The sequence below is a fragment of the Bubalus kerabau genome, chromosome 17 (genome assembly GCF_029407905.1).
Source record: "Bubalus kerabau isolate K-KA32 ecotype Philippines breed swamp buffalo chromosome 17, PCC_UOA_SB_1v2, whole genome shotgun sequence".
Classification (NCBI taxonomy): Eukaryota; Metazoa; Chordata; class Mammalia; order Artiodactyla; family Bovidae; genus Bubalus; species Bubalus kerabau.
Window position 1 is genome coordinate 55,577,850 of NC_073640.1, and position 26,870 is coordinate 55,604,719.

At 42.2% G+C, this 26,870-nt stretch overlaps 2 protein-coding genes and 1 long non-coding RNA gene across 12 annotated transcripts in view; 2 read left to right on the forward strand and 1 right to left on the reverse strand.

Annotated features, from left to right (window-relative positions):
• LOC129632200 (zinc finger protein 227) overlaps positions 1 to 22,870 on the forward strand; it is a 29,495-nt gene extending 6,625 nt beyond the window's left edge. For 3 of the 10 annotated variants that reach the window (XR_008704405.1, XR_008704406.1, XR_008704412.1), the window contains 9 exons: positions 98 to 224; positions 1,338 to 1,460; positions 5,405 to 7,393; positions 8,357 to 8,454; positions 10,974 to 11,301; positions 14,410 to 14,458; positions 17,897 to 18,021; positions 18,762 to 18,854; positions 20,540 to 22,870. Coding sequence is in view for 2 of the 10 variants with exons in the window: in XM_055553653.1 (XP_055409628.1) it covers positions 98 to 224; positions 1,338 to 1,460; positions 5,405 to 7,393; positions 8,357 to 8,436 (2,319 nt within the window). In the remaining 8 variants the exon portion in view is untranslated. Of the gene's footprint in view, positions 1 to 97; positions 225 to 1,337; positions 1,461 to 5,404; positions 8,265 to 8,356; positions 8,455 to 9,831; positions 10,211 to 10,973; positions 11,302 to 14,409; positions 14,459 to 17,896; positions 18,022 to 18,761; positions 18,855 to 20,539 lie in introns of those variants that run through there. The other 7 variants (XR_008704410.1, XR_008704411.1, XR_008704408.1 and 4 more) reach the window with 7 other exon arrangements.
• On the reverse strand, positions 9,594 to 11,216 carry LOC129632208 (uncharacterized). The gene is made up of 3 exons (XR_008704422.1): positions 11,077 to 11,216; positions 10,266 to 10,373; positions 9,594 to 9,772 (listed from the first exon to the last, which is right to left on the reverse strand). It is a non-coding gene; the product is annotated as an uncharacterized LOC129632208 (long non-coding RNA).
• ZNF233 (zinc finger protein 233) lies at positions 11,306 to 22,870 on the forward strand. The gene is given in 9 exon segments (XM_055553670.1): positions 11,306 to 11,440; positions 17,897 to 18,021; positions 18,762 to 18,854; positions 20,540 to 20,870; positions 20,872 to 21,594; positions 21,596 to 21,622; positions 21,624 to 21,792; positions 21,794 to 22,184; positions 22,187 to 22,870. Coding segments are annotated over 9 exon segments (1,917 nt in total). The 5' UTR covers positions 11,306 to 11,414; the 3' UTR covers positions 22,219 to 22,870.
• Positions 22,871 to 26,870: the final 4,000 nt, after the last annotated feature.

Genomic DNA, 26,870 nt, shown 5'->3' on the forward strand with positions numbered 1-26,870 from the left:
TCAGTAACCGTTTTGGGGTTCATCTTCTTTATCCTGCTTGATGCTGTCCTTCCAGTGGAGGTTGTAAGATTGAGTTGACACGTGTTTGATGTTGTAGGAGGCCGTGACCTTCAAGGATGTGGCTGTGGTCTTCACTGAGGAGGAGCTGGGGTTACTGGACTCGGCCCAGAGGAAGCTGTACCAGGATGTGATGGTGGAGAACTTCTGGAACCTGGTCTCAGTGGGTGAGGACGGGCGCCCTCTGACCCTGAACCTCATCCCCCTTGAGAGTCTCTGATCCTTCTTTGTTTGAAGGGTTGGACCTTTTAGCCAATTTTTTTTTTAACTGAAGGTTAGTTTTATAGTTACTATTTTGTTGTTGTTGTGGTTTAGTTGCTAAGTCGTGTCCAACTCTTTTGTGATCCCCATAAACTATAGCCCACCAGGCTCCTCTGTCCATAGGATTTCCCAGGCAAGAGTATCAGAGTGGATTGTTATTTCCTTGTCCACCTTGGACCTTTTGAAATGGTTCCCTGACCTGGAAGACAGAGATGTTTCTAATTCACAGGTTTCTCTGGTCCCTGTCTACTTGGGCAAAATTCTGTCCAGGGGTGATTTTGCCTCCCTGGGGATGTTCAGTGATGTCTGGAGATAGTTTTGATTGTCACAGCTGAGCGAGGGGTGCTACTGGCATCTAGTGGCTGGCGATGTGGTTAAACCTCCTCCAATGCACAACACAACCCCCACCACACAGAATATCCAGTCCAGAATATCAGTAGTGCCTGATTGAAAAACCCTGTTTTAGATGAACTAGAAATGCACAGCTTAGCTTATATACTTTGTCAAATATTTTGGTGGATCATGGAGTCACCTTAGTTCATTGTACTGGGATTATTTTTTTTCAATAAAATAGAATAAGAATAGAAACTGTCAGAGTTCCTTAAGACCCACTCACATTGCAGCAAAACCCATGACCGTTTGCATTAAGTAGTGTGAGAATGTGGGAAGTATGATAAAAACAGACATTGGCTAAATCTGATTTTATCTATTTATAGTCATGAACTAGGTTATGACATTTCTTTTTTTTTTTTTAATTGAAGTATAGTTGATACATTAATTCAGTGTTTTGTTATTTTCAGGTGTATAGCAGAGTGATGCAGTTGTATATACATATTCTTTTTCAGTTTCTTTTCCCTTGTAGGTTATTACAAAACATTGAGTGTAGTTCCCAAAATTTATTTCTTATTACAGTTCATGATCAGAAGGTTTTGAAATATCACTCAAGGGTTATAGAATTTGGACAAAGATCTCTTTTAGCGGTGTGTTCACCTTAAATATATATATCTGGCTTTTCCTAGGACATGTTCCATTCAAAGCAGATATGGTATCCCAGTTGGAGACAGAAGAAAAACTGTGGACAGTGGAGAGGGAAACCCAAAGAAATGGGCATTCCAGTGAGATCCACTCAGCTGTTACTTCAGGTATTAGTTAATCTGCTTCTCTCCACATCATGCCGTCGTCTCTTGCCTGTGACAGCAGCCTCCACGCTGGTCTCCATGCTTCCACCCTTGCACTCCTGTAATCTCACATAGTAGCCAGACTGGTTCTTTAGAAAGCAGGTAAGACTACGCTATTCCTCTGCTCGAAACTCTCCTAAGGCCTCCCGTCTCACTCCGAGACCCTCCAATGGACTGCAGGACCCTACCTGACCTGGCTTTCTCACCAAGTTCCTCTTTGATCACCTGGCTGTTGACCCTTGCTTACATCATCCCTGCCATCCTGGCCCTTTTTGGAGTATTCTCCTCTGTTTCCTGGCCTTCGACTTGCTCTCTGCCTTGGTGTCCAGGCCCCCAGCCACTCCCTTACTCACTCAGGTCTTTGCTCAAATCTCATCTCATCAGACAGCCCTTCTGTGTCTGCCCCATTTACTGTCCCATCCTCTCCCCATTCTCCATGCCTTCACCCTGTCTTAATTTGTGTCTAAGCACTGATCACCTCCTGACTCAGTAACCTGTCTTTATTTCCTTGTTCATCATCTGTCTCCCTGTGAAAGTAAGAATTTGGGCAGTTGTATTTGCTGTCTCTGTTCAAAGCCTCCAATGGCCCTTCTGCATGGTAGGTGCCCAGCACATAATTCTTGGGTGAAGAAATTACTCTAAAAATTACTATTGTTTGGAGCAGGGGTGAGGAAGCTCTCCTCACAGTTCCTCCTGACCTGTGACCCCAGCCTTCCTCATCCGTGAAGTGCGCTTCATCCTCCAGATCCCCAGCCCCTCCGTGGCCCTCGGTTCTCCTGCCCTCGCTCAGATCTGCTTTGTTCACTTCACTTTCTGACCTCCTTTTCCTTTCCCTCCGCTTCTTTCCTTTATCTTTTAATTTGCACATTCCTCACTTCTACCCATTTAAACATATTAGACATTCATGGGAATGTAAGTGTATATACTCTCCCTCTGCCTGAAGAATGAAGCAGAGAAGTTTATCTGCAAACATGATGGACCAGGCCCTGAATTCTGAGAATCGCCGATCTGCCTTCATTTGTCCATCTCCCTTCTCAGGTCTACACGTTGCTTCACATTTGATGCCTTCAGGAATACTACATACTTGCTTCACTGGAAAGGATCTCACTTTTCTTTTTTTTTTTTAATTGAAGTATAGGTAATTTACAGTGTTTTACATTGCACACTGGACCTCAGGAATCATGAGCCTCCATATTGTCACACTTTGCCTTTGTGCCATAGACCAAGTCTTTCTCTTAAGAAATCTGGTAGCATTTTCTGCCACCCTTTCTCAAATGTTTTTTTGTAGTTTTTTTTTGGACCTCTTCATCATCCACATTTCAGGATTTAATGGATCATTTTGGAACATTGTCTCCCAATGAACCTCTAATATAACTCTAATTTCTTAACATCTTTCAATATGTAACAGTACATACTCAGTCACCTTGTAAGATAAAAGCTGTTCACAGTTATCACAATGTATCACTAAATTATCAAAAACTAGCCACACCAAGATGCCAGGCGTTATAGTTCATCACTTCTCATGTAACAATTTCAAGTTGGCTGCTTATGAACAAGAACTGCCTCATCCCTCCAGCCAACTTCCCACTGAACTTCTAAATAGCCACTACCCAAGCAGTCTTATGACATATATGGTAATTGTTTCAAGCTGGATATTTCCAGAAGTCTAAGGGCATTGACATAACCCATGGATATGAAGGAGTTCTGATCAGGAAAGAAAATGACAGAATTCCTAAATAGATTTTCCAGTGTAATTCAGAAAATTACGGAATTTTTACAGAAAATCTAAATAGATTTTTCAGTGTACTTTGCATCTGGTGTCATAATAGGCTGATGTCATAGGCAACATGAGAAGCCTTCTACATGTTGCAATGAGTTCTGATACCAAACACGAAAAGTTCACAGGCTAAGGGCACTGCCCACCAGGACTTCAGACACCAGCCTGGGGTTCCCAGGGCCTCACTTCTGACCAACTGGCTACAAATTCAGGCGTTTCTACAATAATTTGCTAGGACAACTCAGGAAAGCTCTCTACGTACAATTATGATTTTATTATAGCAAAAAGGATGCATATTGGTACTGGAGGGAGATGTGTAGGGAACTCTGGGTGAGTTCTTTCCTGTCTCCCTCTTACAAGGACCCTTGTCTTTACTCTGGGCTCATCTGGAGAATCCAGGATAACCTCCCCATCTCAGGATCCTTCATTCAGTCAAACCTAAAATCCTTGTTGCTGTGTCCATTCACATATCTGCAGGCTCCAGGGATTAGGGCATGGGCATCTTAAGGACGTTCAGTTAGCAAGTCTGTCATACCCAGAAGCGTGCACATAACTGCTGGGACTTGTTCAGTTTATATTTGACTGTAACTTTCCATTTAAGGAAATCATTCAGGACTTGACACCCCCTTAAACATTTTAAGCCAGCGACTTCAATACATTTTAAAAAATTAATTATTTATTTATTGTTCTGGGTCTTCATTGTTGCGTTGGCATTCTCTAATTGCAGCAAGCGGGGACTGCTCTCTAGTTGTGGTGTGCGGACTTTTCATAGTGGTGGCTTCTCTTGTGGTGCACAGGCTCTAGGTCTGCAGGCTTCAGTAACTGCCACTCGCAGCCTCTGGAGTACAAGCTCAGTAGCTGTGGTGCATGAGTTTAGTTGCCCCGTGGACAACTAGACCACGGGGACCAAACCAGGGATCAAACCCGTGTCCGCTGCATTGGCAAGTGGATTCCTAATCACTGGACCACCAGGGCAGCCCCTTCCATACATTTTTAACTGTGATCCTCAATAAGGAGTATTTTACATCCCAACCCAGCATGAATATAATGCATGTGCATATTTATGTGTGTGTCTACAGATGAAACAGGCATTTCATGTAGTGGTACCCTATTGCTTTTGATACACTTTTAATGTTTTTAATCTTTTCTTTTTCCCTGTCACAAGGTATGGGATTGGTCTCACAGTTCTCTAAAACATGTCAGCAATTCAAAGGATTCTGCTACAGTGGGGATAAAGCAGTGAAGAAAGCAAAGTGCATGTCTTCCTTATGATTGTTATTCTAGTGGGTCTAAGAGGGAAGAAAAAACTAGGGAGTATTAGTAGATCAGTAAGTGCTGTGGGCAACATAAAGCAGAATAAGACAGATGGGAAGAATGGAAAGTGTGGGGAGTGGGGAGGAATTATTTTTACATTGGGTGATAGGAAGGCCTCAAGCAGAGAACCCAAAGGGAATAAGAGAAAAGGCAAGCTTCACAGCTTCCTGGACAAAAACTTTCTAAGTTGAATAGAACACCCCCTCTCCTCCCATTTGAGGTTTCCTTTGAGAGTCTGCACTCTGCTCTCTTTCTTTCCTCCACCCAAGTTCTTTCCCAGCTGTTCAAAGTTAGTTTTCCCCTTTCCTGCTTCTTTTCACAGAGACCTGAATCACTCCCAGGTTTAGAACAATGGATGCTATTATCCCAACTGCTTCCCAGATTTGCTCTTAGAAGATCATTTCTACCAGGACCTAAAATACTGTTCTGTGCCTGCACTCTGAGCTTTTATAACTTAACTGGGTAGAAGCCCACTTATTGTAAGGCTGCTAAGGAAAAGATGAGGGGGCTTTTAATCGATGTTGCTTTTCTCTGGAGTGTGGGTTGTCTTAGTTGTCCTGCAGCCATCTGGTTTCAAACCTACCACCCTCCTATTAAACTGTTGGACCTATGGTTCTAAAGGAGTCACATTTCCATAAGAGTCTGCTGACCCCTTTCTTTGCTTTGGAAAGAATAACAAAAGAATAAACGGTGTGGTACAGACATGACCCTTGCACTGGATTATCAAGGCCTCATCCCATGGCCCGGGTGTGAAACCCCGATATTTCTGAACAAAGCATTTACTTGTCCTCACCCCTGAATATCATCTTTTCTTTAGGCAGCAAGATCCCAAATGAGATGGAGACTCTTGGGAAAGTCATGTTAAAATACCTCTCGTGTGAAGAGCTGTCCTGCTGGCAAATCTGGAAACAGGCCACAAATGATTTAACTCTGCAAAGGAAGAGTTCCTGGTTCCTGCAAGGTGATTCTCTTCAAGTTTCTGAAGATGAGAACCATATAATGAATCATAAAGGAGATCACTTCCGTTGCCTTGAGAATCAGGAGTTTTTGATTCTGACAGCCCAGGCTTCCTGTGGGAGTAGATGCCTGAGTGAGTCAGAGAATCCAAGCAGAGGTAAACAGATAAATGTGAAAAATCATCTGCATGTATGTGAAGGCTTCACAAAGAATTCACCGCTGAGCGATCCTGGTAAAACTGACACAGAACAGACACCCTGCAAAGGAGAGAGACCGCATCCCTGTAGAGTGTGTGGGGAGGGCTTCAGTCATGGTGCAGTGCTCCCAGTTCATCAGAAGGTTGACCCTGGAGAAAAGTGCTCCCATCTGCAGACTCATCAGAGAATTCACCCAGGAGGGACTGTCAATAAATGTCCTAAATCCGGCGATGGTTTGCATGAGAACTCCTTTCACCCCCATCACTCTAACCCCACAGGAGAAAAGCCCTACAGGTGTGAGAGTTGTGGCAAGGCCTTTGGCAGCAGCACAGGCCTCATCATCCATTACCGGACGCACACAGGGGAGAAACCTTACAGATGCGAGGAGTGCGGCAAATGCTTCAGCCAGAGTTCCAATTTTCAGTGCCATCAGAGAGTCCACACGGAAGAGAAGCCCTACAAGTGTGACGAGTGCGGCAAGGGCTTCGGCTGGAGCGTCAACCTCCGTGTTCACCAGCGGGTCCACAGGGGCGAGAAACCCTACAAGTGTGAGGAGTGCGGGAAGGGCTTCACGCAGGCCGCCCATTACCACATACACCAGAGGGTCCACACCGGGGAGAAGCCCTATAAGTGCGACGTCTGCGGCAAGGGGTTCAGTCACAACTCGCCTCTGATTTGCCACCGGCGCGTCCACACTGGTGAGAAGCCCTACCGGTGCGAGGCCTGCGGCAAAGGCTTCACCCGGAACACAGACCTCCACATCCACTTCCGCGTCCATACAGGGGAGAAGCCCTACACCTGCAAGGAGTGTGGGAAGGGCTTCAGTCAGGCTTCAAATCTTCAAGTCCACCAGAACGTCCACACTGGGGAGAAGCGGTTCAAGTGCGAGACGTGCGGGAAGGGCTTCAGCCAGTCGTCCAAGCTCCAGACCCACCAGCGAGTCCACACCGGGGAGAAGCCCTACAGGTGTGACGTGTGTGGCAAGGACTTCAGTTACAGTTCCAACCTGAAGCTGCACCAGGTCATTCACACCGGAGAGAAACCATACACCTGCGAGGCATGCGGGAAGGGCTTCAGCTGGAGGTCCAACCTTCATGCTCATCAGCGAGTCCACTCGGGAGAGAAGCCCTACAAATGTGAGGCGTGTGACAAGAGCTTCAGTCAGGCCATAGACTTCCGGGTCCATCAGCGGGTCCACACAGGCGAGAAACCCTACAAGTGTTGTGTCTGCGGGAAGGGCTTCAGCCAGTCCTCGGGTCTTCAGTCCCATCAGAGGGTCCACACCGGGGAGAAGCCCTACAAATGTGATGTGTGTGGGAAGGGCTTCCGATACAGTTCCCAGTTCATTTACCACCAGCGGGGCCACACTGGCGAAAAGCCTTACAAGTGTGAGGAGTGCGGGAAAGGCTTCGGGCGGAGCCTGAACCTTCGCCACCACCAGAGGGTCCACACGGGAGAGAAACCCCACAAGTGTGAGGAGTGCGGGAAGGCCTTCAGTCTCCCCTCCAATCTTCGAGTCCACCTGAGCGTCCACACCCGGGAGAAACTGTTTAAATGTGAGGATTGTGGGAAGGGCTTCAGTCAGAGTTCTCGGCTTCAAGCCCACCAGAGGGTCCACACAGGAGAAAAACCCTACAAGTGCAACGTATGCGGTAAGGACTTCAGTCACCGTTCACGGCTGACATACCATCAGAAAGTCCACACTGGCAAGAATCTTTAAAAATGAGAAACATGTTGACGGCTTCAGTCAGGATACACACATTCAGGGTTTTGGAGAGTCCATGCTGGTGATAAACTATAAATCAGGGGTCCCTAATCTCTAAGATCTAATGCCTGATGATCTGAGGTGGAGCTAAGTATGTGCTTGAATCATCCCAAAACCATTCCCCCTACCTCTGGTCCTTTGAAAAATTGTCTTCCACAGAACCAGTCCCTGGTGCCAATAAGGTTGGGGTCCGCTGCTATAAAATATTGAGATGGAAAGGGATTCTTCAGGTGGCTCTTTCTAGCAAATCCACTAAAATGGTTGGTGACATAGAACCATAGATAGTAACAGGGAAAAAATAGGTTGTAACCCTCTTGGTAAGATCCACTTGATTTAAATGATCTCTCAGAGTGAATATTGGAGAAGGAAATGGCAACCCACTCCAGTAATCTTGCCTGGAAAACACCATGGACAGAGGAGCCTGGCAGGCGACAGTCCGTGGGATCACAAGAGTCAGACACGACTTAGCGACTAAACCATCCACCACTACAAAGTGAATATATGCCTAAAGATAATATGTGAAAAGGATATTTGCCATATACTAGCTAGTTTTTTGGTGGGAGGGTGGGAGTCAAGGAAGACTTGGGATTATTTTTTCATCAACTTCCATTTTATACTTATTTATAATGGTCATTATTTTTACTAATACTGTAAAACTATGAAAATGAATAAAATACTAAAAGTTTCATATAGCCAAGAATTTATAATATGACTATTTTCTATGATAATATGAATTAAAACATATATCTGCCACAGATGGATATGAAGGAATGTTCATTGCATCATTGTTTATAATAGCAAACAAATAATCAGTTGGATTGCCAAAGTATTTTATGATTTATTTATCTAGTGCTAATTGTTGTTAATGGATGTTGGAAGATATCCAGAAAACTTTCACCTGGAGAAACAAAGCATGGGATTCTTGTGTGATCTCATTAAAAAGAAAAGGTAGGTATTTATTTTTACTGGTCTCTAAATGATGGAATTTTGCTTCATGTAAATTTTTTACGTTTTTTTAAACTTATTGTTTTGAAATAATTTAACACATGCCAGAAGTTATAAAAACTATTTGAAATCTTTCATGCACCCTTTATGCAGATTCACCAGTTAACATATTTGAAACATATTCTCTTAATGTATGTGAATGTGTATGTATGTGCACACATATTGACACATACTTTTAAAAACTATTTTTAATTGGAGGATAACTGCTTTATAATATTATGTTGGTTTCCGCCATATATCAGCATTAATCAGCTATAGGTGTACACATGTCCCCCCCTCTTGAACCTCCCTGCCACCTCCAACCCCACCCCTCTAGGTTGTCAGCGGAACATTGGATTTGTGCTCCTGTGTCATGCAGGAAATTTCCACTGGCTGTCTAATTTTACACCTGGCAATGCATATGTTTCAGTGCTACTCTCAGTTTTTCCCACCTTCTTCCCACACTGTGTCCGCAAGTCTGTTCTCTTTGTCTGCATCTCCATTGCTGCCTTTCAGATTGGTTCATCAGTGCCATCTTTCTGGATTCCATATACATGTGTTAATATACAATATTTGTCTTTCTCTTTCTGACTTACTTCACTCTATATAATAGGCTCTAGGTTCTTCTACCTCATTAGAACTGACAAATGCATTCCTTTTTATGGCTGGGTAATATTACATTGACATGTACTTTTTCTTAACCATGAATATGTTCCAGTCCTTTTACCCTGTATTGATAAATTGTAAGAACAAGGAAATTTACTTATATATTTACAAGTATAGCACTCAGGAAAATTGAATATTGATATATAACATTGTCTAACCTCCAGACCTTATCAAATTTATCAGTTCTCTCCCTTTTCTCCCTCCCTCTCCTTTTTATTTATTTTTTGATAGGTGACAGAACTAAAATCAGCTTATGGAATCTTTAAAGAAAGGTCTATATTGCCTCCCATATAATTTAATTATTCACCATTTGAATATTCAGTTGTTGCTATACCAGTTACTGAAAATTTCCCTTATTCCCCACTACTTTGCAGTGCTACTTTTGAAGAAAATCAGTGATTTAAATGATTAGATAGATGTCTTGACTCTCAATTCCCTTTGATTGATCTACTTTTCAGTAATTTTACTAATACCACACTACTTCAACATAGCTTTGCAGTGAGTCTTGGTATTTGGTAGAAGACATTTTCTCATCTTGTTCTTTTTAGGGGTGTCTTGGCAGCTTCCAGTTAGGATAATAGGAGATACAAACAGAACCCCGATGAAGTATTGTTTCCTAAAAAAAAAAACAAAAAACAAAACTGGAATCAAACCGTTCTAACCCTTGGTTCACAGGAAAAATATGGAGAAATATTTGTGACAACATGAATGAAATTGTAGGACATAAACTAAATGAAACAAGACAGAAAGACACTGCATGGTATCATTTTATCTTATATGTGGAATCCAAAGGGGAAAAAGTGTCAAACTTCCTAGAGACAGTATAAGAATGGTGGTGGCTGCCTGGGAATGGGGAGAGGTTATAAAAACGGTACAAACTTTCAGCTTTAAGATGAATAGGATCTAAGGGTCTAATCTATAGCTTGGTGACTATAGTTGATAATGCAATATTCTATAGTTGAAATTTGCTAAGAATAGATATTAAAGGGTCTCCCTGCCCCCCAAAGAGTTAGCTATGTGATGATGTGTTAAGTAATTCATTTGTGGGAATCCTTTCACAGTATATATCAGTTCAACACATATATTAAAATTTTACTTATCAATTATACCTCATAAAGTTGAAAAAAAGGAGTTGAATGTGTTACGGTTGTCTGAGCAGGATACCCCACTTTCACACCAACTTCTTGAATAATCATGGCTCAGTGATTTAGACCAACCTGGAGAAAAAACATTTTGTAGTATTTATGATGGTTTTATTTGTTATGATGATTTTTCAAATTGAAGGTTTGTGGCAAACCTGTGTCAAGCAAGTCTTCTGGTACCATTTTTTCAGCAGCATTTTAAATTAAGGTACATACATTATTTTTTAATATGTAATTGCATACCTTGACTACTATAGTGTAATAACATATGCACTGGGAAACTAGAACATTCATGAGGCTCACGTTATTTCATAATTTGCTTGACTGCAGTGGTCTGGACTCTAACCTAAAATATCTCTGAGGTATGCCTGTATTCTAGGCCTTTCTTTTTCAAGTTACAGTATTTCCCTCCCTACTTGCTAATGCATCTTCTTTAATTTGCTAGAAACTCCAGCTTTCAAAAGGAGCGATTAAAGCCAACAAAAGTTATTGTTTTTTTGTTATTTGTTTTGTGACTTGATCAAAGGTTACTTTTCCTTCTGGTGAGTCTTTAACATATTGGAATGACTAGGTCATGCCAAGTAAACATTGTCAGTGGTCTAAATGCATCCAGGTACAAGTGAAAAAACACAATAAACCAAGTTTGAGATTCTCTCTTTCCCTTTTTTCATGCAGCCACATTTACTTTTCAGCCACACTTATTAGTAACGTAATGAAAACAACACCCCAAGCCCTCCAAAAGATAGGAAGGAAAAGAAAGATGAAGCTAAAACAGCACCTCGGTGAACTGAACGAGCTTCATTTTTTAAAGTTTCACTACTTTTGCCGAGGATTCTGGGAAGTGTGGTCCAGTGCGCCGGGTATTCAGCGCCACTTCCGTTCCCTAGGGCGAGGGACCGCAGCCCTTGTTCCGGTGGGGGATTCTGGGAAGTGTAGTCCGAGAGCAGCGTGCAGTCCGGGCACTTCCGCTACAGGAGCGAGAGGCTTCAGTATCTTCTGAGAGGTGAGTCAGTCAGTACCTGGAGTCTGGGTCTCTTATGATCCTGTCTGGATGTGGAATACGCAGCTTCCGCCCTCGCTTTCACCCTCGTGAAACAGAAGCAATGGAGGGCAGGGATGACGGTTTTTGTGTCTGGCGTTTGGTGAGGTTCTCGGGTCCCCTGGTTGGGGGCGAAGCGGGGTAGCGCTCTCCGAGTTTGAGAGTCTCTCAGCCCCTCGGTTTTCCTCGCTTCCCTTACCTTGTGCACGCTGTGCCATCTCTTAGGGATATACTCTTCGTAGAATTATCAGATTGCTCCGATTCACTTATGTAAAGAGTTAATAGTGGTACCTCCTTAGTTGGCATGTGATGAGATTAATGGGAAGCAAATGTGAAACTGCTTAGAACCGATCGCTGGCACCTGCTAAAAGCGGTAGATTGTTCAGTTTCTTCTTTCCGCGATGCTTTCAGTTCTTGAAAACCTCTGTGAGCCCCGGGTGTTCTGAGCTCCAGCTGCAGAGCCACTGGCTCTTCTCTAACCTCTGCAGAAAGAGGGGTTTTCCGTGGATTCCTTTGACACCCACAGCCCCGATCTTTTTTAAAGGAAGAAGAGGGTCTCACCCCTAGCCGGTGCATGGGGATGTCCGCTGTAAGTTATCGTGGGCCTGAGACACACAACTGTCTTTTCATTCTTCCATATCATCCTATCTTTCCATTCCTGACCCTGATTGCTCAGAGGACTCACAGAGAGGAGTGAGTGAGTGACCCACGAATCCTGGTACATTGTCCCAACGTGAGGTAATTTTATCTTGCCGTTTCATTTCTGCTAGGTGGGCAACAAGTTTCCTTCACTCATGAGCAGGTTTTTTCTACCGGACAAATGTTCCAATGTTTATAGAATAAATGGGAGGTTGGATGAGACCTGCTGATGAATGAGTAATAATAATCTGTTAACATAGTGAATGCCGGATACTCTTCTACAGGCTTTATATGCATTGTGAAGTGAAGTGAAAGTTGCTCAGTGGTGTCTGAATCTTTGCGACCCCATGGACTGCAGCGTGCTAGGCTTCCCCATCCTTCACCATCTCCTGGAGTTTGCTCAAACTGATGTCCATTGAGTTGGCAATGACATCCAACCATCTCGTCCTCTGTCGTCCCCTTCACCTTCTGCCTTCAATCTTTCCCAGCATCGGGGTCTTTTCTAATGAGTCAGGTCTTCGCATCAAGTGGCCAAAGGATTGGAGCTTCAGCATCAATCCTTCCAATGAATATTCAGGATTGATTTCCTTTAGGATTGACTGGTTTGATCTCCTTGGAGTCCAAAGGACTCTCAAAAGAGTCTTCTCCAGCACCACCGTTCAAGAGCGTCAATTCTTCAGCGCTCAGCCTTCTTTATGATCAAACTCTCATATCCATACATGACTACTGGAAAAACCATAGCTTTGACTATACAGACCCTTGTTGGGAATCTCATTCATCAACCTGGTTCCAACCCATCTGGGGTCTACATGCGTGTTAACCACCGTCACGTAGAGCCTGGATGGGTTGGAACCACGTTGATCACTGAGGTTCCCAAAACCCAGAGGAAAAAATTGGAAGATGCGATTTATCTTCTCTCCTCCCAATCAGGAACAGCCTCAGGATTTTACAGCTCAGAGGAACCTCTGAGATGGTCCAGCCCAATCCTTGCCTGAGAAAGTATGTCTTCTGTCATCCTTTGATTCCATGTGCGGAGTCTATATTCTCCAACTCCCCTTTCGTTTCTCCCCAATGACACCCTTCTTTGTGATTAGAGACCTGGAGACAAGCCCTGGAATCAGAGTTGGATTCATGTGCTCTGTGATTATCAGTAAAGTAATTGCATGAATCCTCAGCTTTCTTTTCCATTATATGGGGAAAATAATCATATCATCACTTATTGAGAACTTGTGTTATGTCCCAGGCACTGAGCCAAGGCTGTTTTTTCCCCCTATTTTTTAAAAAAAATTTTATTAAACTATTTTTTAGGCTGCTCTTTGTGATTTGTGGGGTTAAAGTTTCCTGACCAGGGTTTGAACCTATGCCCTCTGCAGTGAAAGCACAGTCTTAACCACTGGACCACCAGGGAAGTCCTTTCTTCTATTTTTTAACTTGAGATGTAATTCACATATACTTTTTCTTACAAAATATACAACTCAGTGGTTTTTAGTATATTCACAGGATTGTACAGCCATCACCACCGTCTAGTTCCAGAACATTTTCATCACCCCCAGAAGAAATCCCATGCCCCTGAGCCATCACCTCTCACTTGCCCCCTCCCAGGCCCTGGCAACCACTAATTGACTTTCTGTCTGGATGGACTTGCCTATTCAGGGCTATTGGACTTGCTCACTTAATCCCCAAAGCACCCTTATAAATTCAGATCTGCTGTGGCCACTACAGTATTCATTTAAATGAGACAGACCATTGCACTTTTGTTTAAAATGAAAAAAAAAAAAAAAGGAAACCTAGCAGTTGTATTTAAAAAAAATTTTTTTTACTTCAGTCGTCATGGCAGAGGGGGATGTGCCATTGAGACTCTTCTGGCTACTTGAAGAAAATTCACAAGTACTGTATTTATACCTTTTATAGAACCAGATGCTGATATCAATGAAGTATCATTACAAGACCAGAAACTATTAAGTGACATAGCCAATCAGAACTATGGACTTGTCAGAAATAAGGGTGAATTTCTTAAGACAGAGCATTGAACAGTCTCTGAAATCTGAATGTTATAAAAAGACTCCTTTAATGGAATGAAGGCAAAACAAAACACACTTCTAGCATTCAGGAAATTATGAAGGTTTCAGGAGCCCTGTGTCAGGAACTGAGGGCAGAAAAACCAGTATCTTATGTCACAGGAGTAGCACCAGGGTTGACCTGGGACCTGTTGGCCCCAGAGTCCACTCTCATAGCCAGTACATCCCACAGCCTTTCATTTCCCCCAATACCCAGGATGAGAATGATGGCCCTGAACCCTGGGAGCCCCAAGGGACTCTTGTATGAGCTCTGCTGCTTAAGGGCCAGAGAGGCTGGTGATTCACATGAAGCAGCCACTTGCGCTTGGACCTATGTCTCAAGGCTTCTTTCTCCTTTGCCACTATGTCTTCCCAGGACTCTTGACTTCCCCCAGAATGGGTGGCAGAGCATGACCAAGTTCCAGGTGAGTTGAGTTTTATCTCTTAAAATTACATCTCTTTCTGCAAAGATTCTCTTTTCTTAAAGATTAGGCACAGTTTTAAAAATTGAAGTGTAATTGATTTACAGTGTTGTGTTAATTTCCACTGTACAGCAGAGTATTTGCGTTATGCATATGAACACATTCTTATTCAAATTCTTTTCCATTATGGTTTATCACAGGGTATTGAATATAGTTCTCTGTGCTATACAGTAGGACCTTGTTGTTTATCCATCTTATGAATAGTAGTTTGCATCTGCTAATTCCAAACTCTCAGTGCATCTCTCTTCCACCCTTTGACAATCACAAGTCTTTTCTCTATTATCATGTTTTTTTTTTTCTCTTTTATTTTCTTCTCCTCTGTTGTCTTTTTTCTCTTCCATGGGAAGGATAAAGGAAGAAAACATTCCTTGTATGCCATGTAGTTGCTTTTTTTTGGTTGTATTTTTTGCTTTTGCTTTTAGATATTTTTTTATTTTGTCATCTTCATTTCACAAATAATAGTACAGAAACTCAGACATCAAAAAATCTGAAAAACTCAAATTACTACACTGCTTGTAAGTCAGCTATACTTTATTTACTTAAAATCATAGTCTATGATACTTTATTAGAATCATAGTCTATGTACAGATTTAAATTTTATATTTTCACTTAATATCAATTGAGTTTTTTTATGATTCAGCATTCTTTTATGTATTACCTCAGAAGGGTTTCTGTGTTTTATTTAACCATTCAGAAGTCACAGTTAAGCCTACAGACTGTTGTACCTCTGAATAAATTTGGTTTTGATTCATAACACTTTTGCTTAGGGCTTTTAAAAATGAAATATAATTTACTTACAAAAACTACACAAATCTTAAGTGTTGGGTCAATGACAGTTGTATATCCTGTTTTCAAGGTTGTGTAATTGTATTAGCCCACTATCCAAAACAGAAATAAAAACTCTTACATTCTCATGTCTCTTTCAAGTCAGTTTCTTTGACTGGGAAGCATCTCCTGATCTGTCATCATATGATTAAATTTGTTTGTTTTCAAATTAAACATAATTAACAAAATCACACTGTATGTACTCTTGTACCTCTTTGACCCTGCATAATGTTTTTGAGATTCAACTGTGTTGTTGCAGGTGTCAGTAATCCATTCATTTTTATCATATTCCATTTTATGAATAGATCACAGTTTGTCCTTTTAAAAGATATATTTGAGTTGTTTGTAGCTGTAATGTATTTTTTAAATTTCATAATTTATTTGTATATCATTTATGTCATTCATTAATTTATTTTTTTGCCCATATTTTGTGGCATATGGGATCTTAATTCCCTGACCAGGGATTGAATCCAAGCCTCCTGCCAAGGGAGCATGGAGTTTTAACTACTGGACTGCCAGGGAAGTCCCTATTTGTAGCTTTTAATTGTTTTGCTCTCATGATCATGCCTCACAGACCTTCTTAGGGATGTGTTTTCATATCTCTTGGGTAAACATTTAGAAATGGAATGACTGAATTTTTAGGGTAAGTGACTATAAACTCTTCTACAAAATACCTGTACCATTTGACAGCACATCAGTGGTGCATGAAATTTTCAGTGTGCCCTTCTTCTTTTCTGTCATTTGGTATTATGGACCTTGTTTCTTTAAGCCATTCTAATGAAATGACAGGCTTTCCTTGTGGCTCAGCTGGAAAAGAACCTGCTTGCAATGTGAGAGACCTGGGTTTGATCCCTGGGTTGAGAAGATCCCCTGGAGAAGGGAAAGGTTACCCACTCCAGTATTCTGGCTTGGAAAATTCCATGAACAGTATAGTCCATGAAGTCACAAAGAGTCAGACAAAAGTGAAGAAGAACTAAAGAGCTTCTTGATGAAAATGAAAAAGGAGAGTAAAAAAGTTGGTTTAAAACTCAACATTCAGAAAACTAAGGTCATGGCATCTGGTCCCATCACTTCATGGCAAATAGATGGGGAAACAATGGAAAAAGTGACAGACTTTATTTTCCTGGGCTCCAAAATTACTGCAGCCATGAAATTAAAAGACGCTTGCTCCTTGGAAGAAAAGCTATGACCAACCTACACAGCATATTAAAAAGCAGATTACTTTACCAACAAAGGTCCATCTAGTCAAAGCTATGATTGTGAGAGTTGGCATGGATGTGAGAGTTGGACTATAAAGAAAGCTGAGTGCCAAAGAATCGATGCTTTTGAACTGTGGTGTTGGAGAACACTCTTGAGAGCCCCTTGTACTCCAAGGAGATCCAAACTGTCAATCCTAAAGGAAATCAGTCCTGAATATTCATTGGAAGGACTGATGCTGAAGCTGAAACTCCAATACTTTGGCCACCTGATGCAAAGAACTGACTCATTGGAAAAGACCCTGATACTGGGAAAGATTGAAGGTGGGAGGAGAAGGGGATGACAGAGGATGAGATGGTTGGATGGCATCACCAACGCAATGGACAGGAGTTTGAGTAAGCTCCGGGAGTTGGTGATAGACAGGAAAGCCTGGCATGCTGAAATCCATGGGGTCACAAAGAGTCGGACAGGACTGAGTGACTGAACTGAATGGAATGACATCTCACCATGACTGTGATTTCTTTTTCCCTCATGATGTTGAATACTTTTTCATGGGTTTTCTCTATTGTCATATCTCTTATGAAAAGCTTGCTGAAGTTGTTTGCCCATTTAAAAATTTGGCTTCTACTTTTTATTATTAAGGAGTTCTTTATATTTTCTGAGTTCAAGTCCTTTGTTATATACACATTTTGGGAGTAATTTTTTCCATTCTGTGGTTTGTCTATTTGCTTTGTTAATTGTGTCTTTTTATATCATTTTGAGATGAAATTTACATGTAATTTACATATAATAAGTGTATTTGATCAATTCTGACAAACATACCCATGTGACAACTGCCTCAGTCTAGATGTAGACCATTTTCATCACCAAAAAGGTTCCCTCATCCCCAGTTAATCCCTATCCCACATGCCTGACTATAGGCAGCAGCTGATTTACTTTATGTCACTACAGACTAGAGTCATCATTTCTTGAGTTTCATGTTAATGGAATTACACAGTATGTACTCTTTTTGTGTCTGGCATCATTTGTTCATTTTGAACATAGGTCAATAGTTTGCTCCTTTTTATTGCTTCATTGTATTTCATTGCATATTTCACTTGATATACCACAATTGGGTTATTCATCCACCTCCTGATGTGCTTTTTTATTGTGATAAAATATACATAGCATAAAATTTACCATTTTAACCATTTTTAAATGTGCAGTTCTGTACTTTTAAGTACATTCACACTGTTGAACACATCTCCAGAACTTTTTTCTTCTTCTCAAAGTGAAATTCCATACCCATTAAACAGTGACTTCCTACCCCCCACACTCTACTGATCATAAGATTGAGGCTACATGTGTTTGGTGTTGTAGGAGGCAGTCCTTCAAGGAGGTGGCTGTGACCTTCACCAAGGAGGAGCTGGGACTGCTAGACTTGGCCCAGAGGAAACTGTACCATGACATGATGCTGGAGAACTTCTGGAACCTGGTCTCCATGGGTGAGGGCTCAGGGACTCTTTCAACCCTCAAGAGTGCCTTGGTGTCAACATGTTTAAGATTTTGGGGTTCTTGAAATGCTTCCTTGCATGTGGGGGCCTGAATTTCCTCCTTTTTATGGGACATCTTATTTATTCCTTGTCTGTTTTCTCAAATTGCAGTTGTAACATCTTGTGGTTTAAAGTCAGTTAGTGAATTGTATCATTATTGCATTTAATGAACTAGGACAGAAGTAGCATAGCTTGTCAGAAACTGCGTACAGTGCAACAGAAACTGTGAGTAAAAAGCAGGAAAGGAGATATGATAAAAAGTAGTTAATCAGGGACTTCCCTTGTGGTCCAGTGGATAAGAGACTCCGTACTTCCAGTGCAGGGGGCACAGGTTCAAGCCCCTGGTCAGGTAACTAAGATCCCATGTGCTGCAGGACACAGCCAAAAAACAAGCAAACAAAAGAACAAAGTTAACTGGCAGTTGAAATAAGCTAATCTATTGAGATCTACAAAGCTGTAAAAGTAGAATCCTTATTTTAAAAAAAAGTAGATAATGGTTAGGACTCAGTCACTTGTTTTAGTGATGTGCATCTGTTTATTTGTGTGCCCAATCACAACAGAAGAGATATTTATTACAATAGGTCATGATCAGAATTTGGAAAAATACTGCTCAGAGTGCATGAAGATCGTAGTATTGGAATTAAAAATTTTGTTTTTATTCACCTTACACATGTATGGTTACTTTGTCACAGGATATCAACCCTTCACGTTAGATATAATACTCCAGTTGGGAAGAGAAGAGCAGCTTTGGGTGATGGAGCCAGAAACCCGAGATGAGTGTTCAGGTGAGAACCATGCAGGTCTGAGCCCTTGCAGCTCACAGAGAGTGGTGCTAAGTGGATCTCACTGTCCGCTCCTCCTGCAGACAGCTCACGAGTGGAGGATAAACCGGTGTGATGAAAGGATTATTTCAGAACACAGTTCATCTTCTGACAAATGTCTAACTTTAGTTTCTATGTACCTAATTAGTCATCCGTTGCTGTATGACAAATTATTCTTCAATTTCTCAGCTTAAAACTATAGACATCACAGTTTCTGTGCATCACAATTCTGGGGCAGCCTCGCTCACGATCTCATAAGATCTCAAGTCTGCCAGAGCTGCAGTCCTTTGAGGGCTTGATGGGCCTGAAGGACGTGCTTCCAAGATGAGGTCATTCACAGAGTTGTTGGCAGGAGGCCTCAGTTCTACCCTGGCTTGACAGGAGAGGAGGCCTTAGTTCATTGGCAAACAGCCCTCTCCCTGAATGTTCTCAAAACACAGCAGCTAGTTTTCCCAAGGTACTTGCACTCAAAGAGTAGAAGGCAGAAACTACAGTGTCTTTTATGGGATAATCTTGGAAGTGATCACCAGCACTTCTGCCATATCCTATTGGCTTCGCAGACCAATCCTGATAGGTTGTGGAGGGGACTTCAATAGGGTGTTCATATTAGGAAGCAGGGATCATTTGAGGCTGTTTTGTGTGCTGGCTACCACAGCACCTATTGGTATTTGCTGATTCATATCTACAAAACCTGGAAGATAATATTAGCCATTCAGGCTTATCAGAAAATCCAGCCAAATTGAGCAGCAATAATTATCATAGGATTTTTTTTATTGCCATAGGATGTGTCAGCCAAGGGAATAAGTTTTCTAGTTTTTTTTCCCCAGTTATAATGTTCATTAGTTGAATATTATATATTCAGACATCATTGAAATAAAGAAGAACTCTCTCAAATCTAGTTTATGTATTGTGCTTGTGCTCAGTCATCTCCAACTCTTTGTGACCCCATGGATGTGGCCTTCTGAGCTCCTCTGCCCATGGGATTTCCCAGGCAAGAATACTGGAGTGGGTTGCCATTTCCTACTCCAGGGGATTTTCCCAACCCAGAGATCAAACCCACATCTCTTGCATCTCCTGCACTGGCAGGAGGATTCATTACCACTGTGCCACCTGGGAAGCCCAGCTTATGTATTAACATGTGCATTTAGTGGCTAAATTAAGGAAAATAAAGTTATCATTTCATGGGTTCATTATCAGGACAGAGGCGATGTCTCCCTTTGCAAATATATTCTTTTCACTTTTTCTGAGAACGTCCCATGCTCTGTAGCACTGTATTTCTCTTTTGACTTCATGTATAAGCCTCAGCATATAGTTCCTTTTTTAAAATTTAATTTTATTCATTCATTTATTTATTTTTATGCCATGCCATGCAGCATGTGGGATCTTAGTTCCCCAACCAACAGATTGAACTGATACCCACTGCATTGAGAATGCAGAGTTTTAACCACTGGACCACCAGGGAAGTCCCATCAGCATACTTCTAAATGAGTCTCATTATTACTTCTTTGTTTCCATAGGCATGATAAAACTAAGAATCCAGCTGAACAATGCACTGGTTGAATAGGATTTCCCAAAACAGTCGACCTGTGAAATATCTTATATCCCTGAACCTGTCCTCACTTTCATCTCTGAATTTTTTATCCTTCTAGGACACAGGAATCAAAATGAAATAGAGATTCTTCAAGAAATAGGACTAAGACACATTTTGCATGAAGGCCTTATGTGCAGGCAGATATGGGAACAATTTACAAATAAATTAACCAGAACTCAGGACTCAATAATAGGTCTGCAAAAAAACAAGTCCAAATTACTAAAAGAAGTTAATTCCTCCTCTTGGGTGCAGGTAGGAGAATCTGCTGAGGTTGCTGAAGATGAGAACTGTGTGGGAAAGCTTCAAGGGAAGAGTTCCAATAGTGTCAACAATCAACAGCCTCAAATTCAGACCTCCTGAGATTTCTGGAGGAAAATGAATCTGAGAAAGTCAGAATTATCAGAGTAGGTATCAGCAAATTGACGTAAAAAATAAACTGTGGCTGTGTGATCATTGAGTCATGAGAATGATCTCTCATCACCATGGTGATCAGGAAGTACACAAAAGCAAGATGGCATTTGGCCATCGTAATTGTGGAAAAGACTTTGTAAGGAACACATCCCAGCATAGCATCATCCACTCAGAATGTCAGACCTCTGATGAGAATGGAAAAGGCATCAACCTTGGCTCTGATCTTGAACTTCAGCAGCAGCTGCAAGTAGGAGAGGAGCCCCGTATGTGTAGTGAGTATGGGAAGGGCTTGAGTCAGAGCTCACATATGCAAACCCACCAGAGAGCCAACCCAGGGGAGAAACCCTACAGATGTCAGGTATGTGCTGAGTGCTTCAATCAGAACTCCTCCCTTCCTGCTGATGAGCCCATTCACCCCAGGGTGGATCTGTATAGATGTGCCCAGTATAGGAAGGGCTTCAGTCATGTCTTAGACCTCAACAGTTGCTGTGTGGACAACATTGAAGAGAAATCTTGGAAATGTGAGCTGTGTGGTAAAGGCTCCAATAAGGTATCACAAGTTCAAGCCCATCAAACAGCCTACCCTCAAGACAAAGCATCCAAATGGAACACATGTGACAGGATGTTCAGCCAGAGCTGTGGTCCTCTTCAAAAAGTTCATACTGGAGAGAAACCACATAAATGTGAGGTATGTGGGAAAGACCAATAAGGCCTCAAACCCTTAAGCCCATCAGAATCCACACCAGGGAGAAACCCTACAAATGTGATGTGTGTGATAAGAACTTCTGCTGGAATTTCCATCTGCAGGCTCATCAGAGAGTCCACACAGGAGAGAAACCCTACAAATGTGATATGTGTGGCAAGGACTTCGGTCAGATTTCCCATCTTCAGGCCCATCTTCAGAGTCCACATAAGGGAGAAACCCTACAGATGTGATATGTGTGGGAAAGGCTTCAGTCAGAGCTCACATATTCAAGACCACCAGTGGGTCCACACCTGAGAGAAACCCTACATGTGCGATGTGTGTGGGAAGGGTTTCAGTTGGAGCTCACATCTTCAAGCCCATCAGAGAGTCCATACAGGGGAGAAACCCTAGAAATGTGAAGAATGTGGGAAAGGCTTCATCTGGAACTGATACCTTCATGTTCATCTGAGTATCCACACAGGAGAGAAACCCTTTAAGTACAGCATGTGTGGGAAGAGCTTCAGTCAGACCTCCCATCTTCATTGGAGGGTCCATACAGGAGAGAAACCCTACAAATGTTTTGACTGTGGTAAGGGCTTTAGCAAGAGTTCTTGTCTTCGGGTTCATCAGAGAGTCCATAGTAGTGATCAGTCCAGTACACACAACAAGTGTGATAAAAATTTCTTCAGAACCTAGACGTGACATTTTTATCAGAAAACCCGCACAAGAGGGGCTAGTTATAAAATGTTGTATTTTAAGAATTCAAGAGGGAGCTGTATTTTTTACAGTCATCTGAATTCCAACGAGGAGACCTGCTTGTATGAGTATGGCTGGTGTGTCCAACAGAGACCAAAATGTCACAATTTTCAAGGAAATATACAGCAGTGAAACCCTATAAGGATGGTGCAGTGGGTTTCAATCAGAACTTTCACATTCAATAGAATCTACATAGGGGAGGCTTTACAATTAGAAGTACTCTCAGGACTTTAGCAAAAGTATAATGATGGACACAACAAAATCCATGTCCACTAGAATGTAGGTTCCATGGGGGCAGGAAATCTACTTGCTGCTATACTGTCATGACCTGGCACCAGTGCCAAACATAGCAGGTGCCCTGGAATTTGTATCACTCGAAGGATAGGAAAACCTACTATAAATAGGACAAACATTTGAAAATTTTAGTGCACTCAATCCCAGTTAATCACAATAAATTGTACTAGGAAAAGGATTCTTAGAAGAGGCCTTAAAGATTAATTCAAAGAAATGATCATTTAATAAAGATATGTAAAATCATGCAATCTGCAATTTGAATGTTAGATTTTTTTTCCATTGCATTCTGTCCTGCTTAGCTTCACTTTACAGGCAGAAAAGGACCCAAGTTTTTATCTTACCAGTTAAGACTTTCTCTGGACAGTGTACCATCAGTCATATGTAGTGTAAGTTTCATTATTTTTCTTTTATTGGGTCCTTGGTTACCAGACTGAACAGAGAAAGTTGGTTTTCTCTCCATAAAATTTTGTGGCAAAGAGTGTACAAAAGGGGGAAACATATTAAAACATGCATTCTAGATGCTGCACTAAGCTATTAAGGCAGAATGTTTTGAATACCACTCTGTACCTCTCAGATGCTTTCAAGTTTGCTTGGTTGAACGGTTTACTCGGGTGTACATTTACTGGAGGCTTTCCACTATTGTTTTATTGAAATTTAGTTAATTTACAATGTTGTATTACTCTCAAGTGTTCAGCAAAGTGATTCATGTATATATTGGTATATTCTTTTTCAGATTCTTTTCCCCTATAGGTCATTACAAGATATTGAGTAGAGTTCCCTGTGCTATATAGTAGAACCTTGTTGTTCTCACAGTTTCTTCTGGGCCTTACCTTCCAGGACACTGGATACTTTAATTCTATTCTATCTCAAGTTTCATGTTACTGAAGAAATCCAGGGCCATCACCAGACCCTGGAGTGGGCTGCTCAGAGCTCCTGGTGGTTTGTAACCATTAGGATGTTCTCAATTGCAAGAAACAGGAAACTCAACTCAAACTAGCTGAGACAAAAAGGAGGATTATGTACTTAATTCAAACTCTTTTTCAGATAATCCCAACATCTGAATTAGTATTGATGTCTGTTAATTGTTTTTTCTCATTCAAGTTCTGATTGTTCTGGTTCTTGGTATGATGAGTGATTTTTGTTGTTGTTGTATACTGGATACTTAGGGTATGCTGCTGCAAGACTTTGGATCCTATTTAATCTTTTGTGGCAGGAAACCTGTTTAGGTGTAGTACACAGTTAAGGGCTTCCCAAGTGGCTCAGCAGTAAAGAATCCACCTGCAGTGCAGGAGTCACATGAGATGTAGGTTCAATCCCTGGGTCAGGAAGATCCCCTGGAGGAGGGAATGGCAACCCATCCCAGTATTCTTCCCTGAGAAATCCCATGGACAGAGGAGCCTGCTGGGCTATATTCCATTCGGTCGCAAAGAGTCGGACATGACCGAAGCAACTTAGCACACACTCACACGCCAGGTCTTAGTTGTGGCATGTGGGATCTACTTCCCTGACTAGGAGTTGAACCCAGGGCTCTTGCATTGGAAGTGTGGAGTCTTATCCAATGGAACACCAGGGAAGTATTTCCCCAAATTCAGTTTAAGTGATATTCCTCAAGTCTACTTAGTTTACACCCAGGATGGAGGATTTACTGTGAATAGGGGTACAAAGAGCTCCAGAGAGATCAAATACCTTCATATTCACTAGAGTCCATGAGGAGGAGAAGCCCTACAAGTGCTGTGTGTGTGGAAAAGATATTGCATAGAGCTGAGTTTTCACACTCATCTGAGGGTTCTTTCAGTAGATGAATCCTATACGTGTAATGAATGAAACAGCCATGAAGGTGATGAGTGGAGTAAGGGTTGATTTGGAATTTAGATCTTTGTGTCCATCTCAGAACCCACGAACTTCCCCAGTGGCACTAGTGGTAAAGAACCCACCTGCCAATGCAGGAGATGCACGAGAAGTGGGTTCAATCCCTGAGTCAGGGAGATTCCCTGGAGGAGGGCATGGCAACCTACTCAGGTACTCTTGCCTGGAGAAGTCCATGAACAGAGGAACTTGGGGGCTACAGTCCATGGGATCTTGAAAGAGTCCGACATGACTGAAGTGACTTAGCACACATACATGCACAGAACCCATGAGAGGCTCCATGCATATGAAAAAGATATTAAGGACTTCAAGTGAAACTCATACCTTTTTATTCAGCAGAGGTGCATGAGGAAAAGAAAGCCACGTGTATGTGAATAGTTTATTGCTTTTAATAACAGTTCAGACCTCACTCATCAGAGCCTGCACAAGAGGACAGAAATTCTATGCATGTGGTCAGTACTTGACTTGTCAGGGTTCAATAGAGAAACAGATGCCACTCTGTATATTCCAGGCATGAATGCTTTGTGTGTGTGTGTCGGGGGGGGGGGGTGGTAGGTAGTAGGGTGTTTTTTTTTTGCCCTGCCATGTGGCATGTGGGGTCTTAGTTCCCTGACCAGGATCAAACCTGTGCCCCCTCCAGTGGAAGCTCAGAGTCCTAACCACTGGACTGCCAGAAAATTCCCATGGAGTGTTCATTTTGCTTGGCGTATAGTTGATTTGCAATGTTGGGTTAGTTTCTGCAGGCACACATGCTTTTAATGCAAGCAATAAGAGGCATACACACTTTTGGCAGAGTTGAGGGAATGGTGGTCAGGCAAGCCAACGGCAGCCTGCAGCACCAAGTTAGGCTCTCAAGAGCGTTCTCTCTCTTTTTTAAAAATTTTATTTTATTTACTTATTTTTGGCTGTGCTGGCTCTTCGTTGTTGGGTGGACTTTCTCCAGTTGTTGGGTGGGGGCTACTCTCTAGTTGTGGTGGTTGGGCTTCTCATTGTAGTGGCTTCTCTTGTTTGCGGAGCACGGGCTCTAGAGCACAGGCTCAATAGTTGTGACATATGGGCTTAGTTGCTCTTTGGCATGTGGGATCTTTCCAGACTAGGGATTGAACCCAAGTGTCCTGCATTGCTCACAGATTTCTTTACCACCTGAGCCACCAGAGAAGCCCAGGAAACCCCTCTAGAGGGACCCTAAACTGTGACAAAACAGCACAAACAGTTCAATTCAGTCGCTCAGTCGTGTCCGACTCTGCAACCCCATGAATCGCAGCAAGTCAGGCCTCCCTGTCCATCACCAACTCCCGGAGTTCACTCAAACTCATGTCCATCGAGTCAGTGATGCCATCCAGCCATCTCATCCTCTGTTGTCCCCTTCTCCTCCTGTCCCCAATCCCTCCCAGCATCAGGGTCTTTTCCAATGAGTCATCTCTTCGCATCAGATGGCCAAAGTATTGGAGTTTCAGCTTCAGCATCAGTCCTTCCAATGAACACCCAAGACTGATCTCTTTTTAGGTTGGACTGGTTGGATCTCCTTGCAGTCCAAGGGACTCTCAAGAGTCTTCTCCAGCACCACAGTTCAAAAGCATCAATTCTTTGGCACTCAGCTTCCTTCACAGTCCAACTCGCACATCCATACATGACCACTGGAAAAACCAAAGCCTTGACTATATGGACCTTTGTTGGCAAAGTAATGTCTCTGCTTTTCAATATGCTATCTTGGTTAGTCATAACTTTCCTTCCAAGGAGTAAGCGTCTTTTAATTTCATGGCTGCAGTCACCATCTGCAGTGATTTTGGAGCCCCCCCAAAATAAACTAACACTGTTTCCCCATTTAATTCCCATGAAGTGATGGGACCAGATGCCATGATCTTAGTTTTCTGAATGTTGAGCTTTAGGCCAACTTTTTCACTCTCCACTTCCACTTTCATCAAGAGGCTTTTTAGTTCCTCTTCACTTTCTGCCATAAGGGTAGTGTCATCTGCATATCTGAGGTGACTGATATTTCTCCCGGCAATCTTGATTCCAGCTGGTGCTTCCTCCAGCCCAGCGTTTCTCATGATGTACTCTGCATATAAGTTAAATAAGCAGAGTGACAATATACAGCCTTGATGTACTCCTTTTCCTATTTGGAACCAGTATGTTGTTCCATGTCCAGTTCTAACTGTTGCTTCCTGACCTGCATACAGGTTTCTCAAGAGGCAGGTCAGGTGGTCTGGTATTCCTATCTCTTTCAGAACTTTTCACAGTTTATTGTGATCCACACAGTCAAAGGCTTTGGCATAGTCAATAAAGCAGACATGTTTTTCTGGAACTGTTGCTTTTTCCATGATTCAGCGGATGTTGGCAATTTGATCTCTGGTTCCTCTGCCTTTTCTAAAACCAG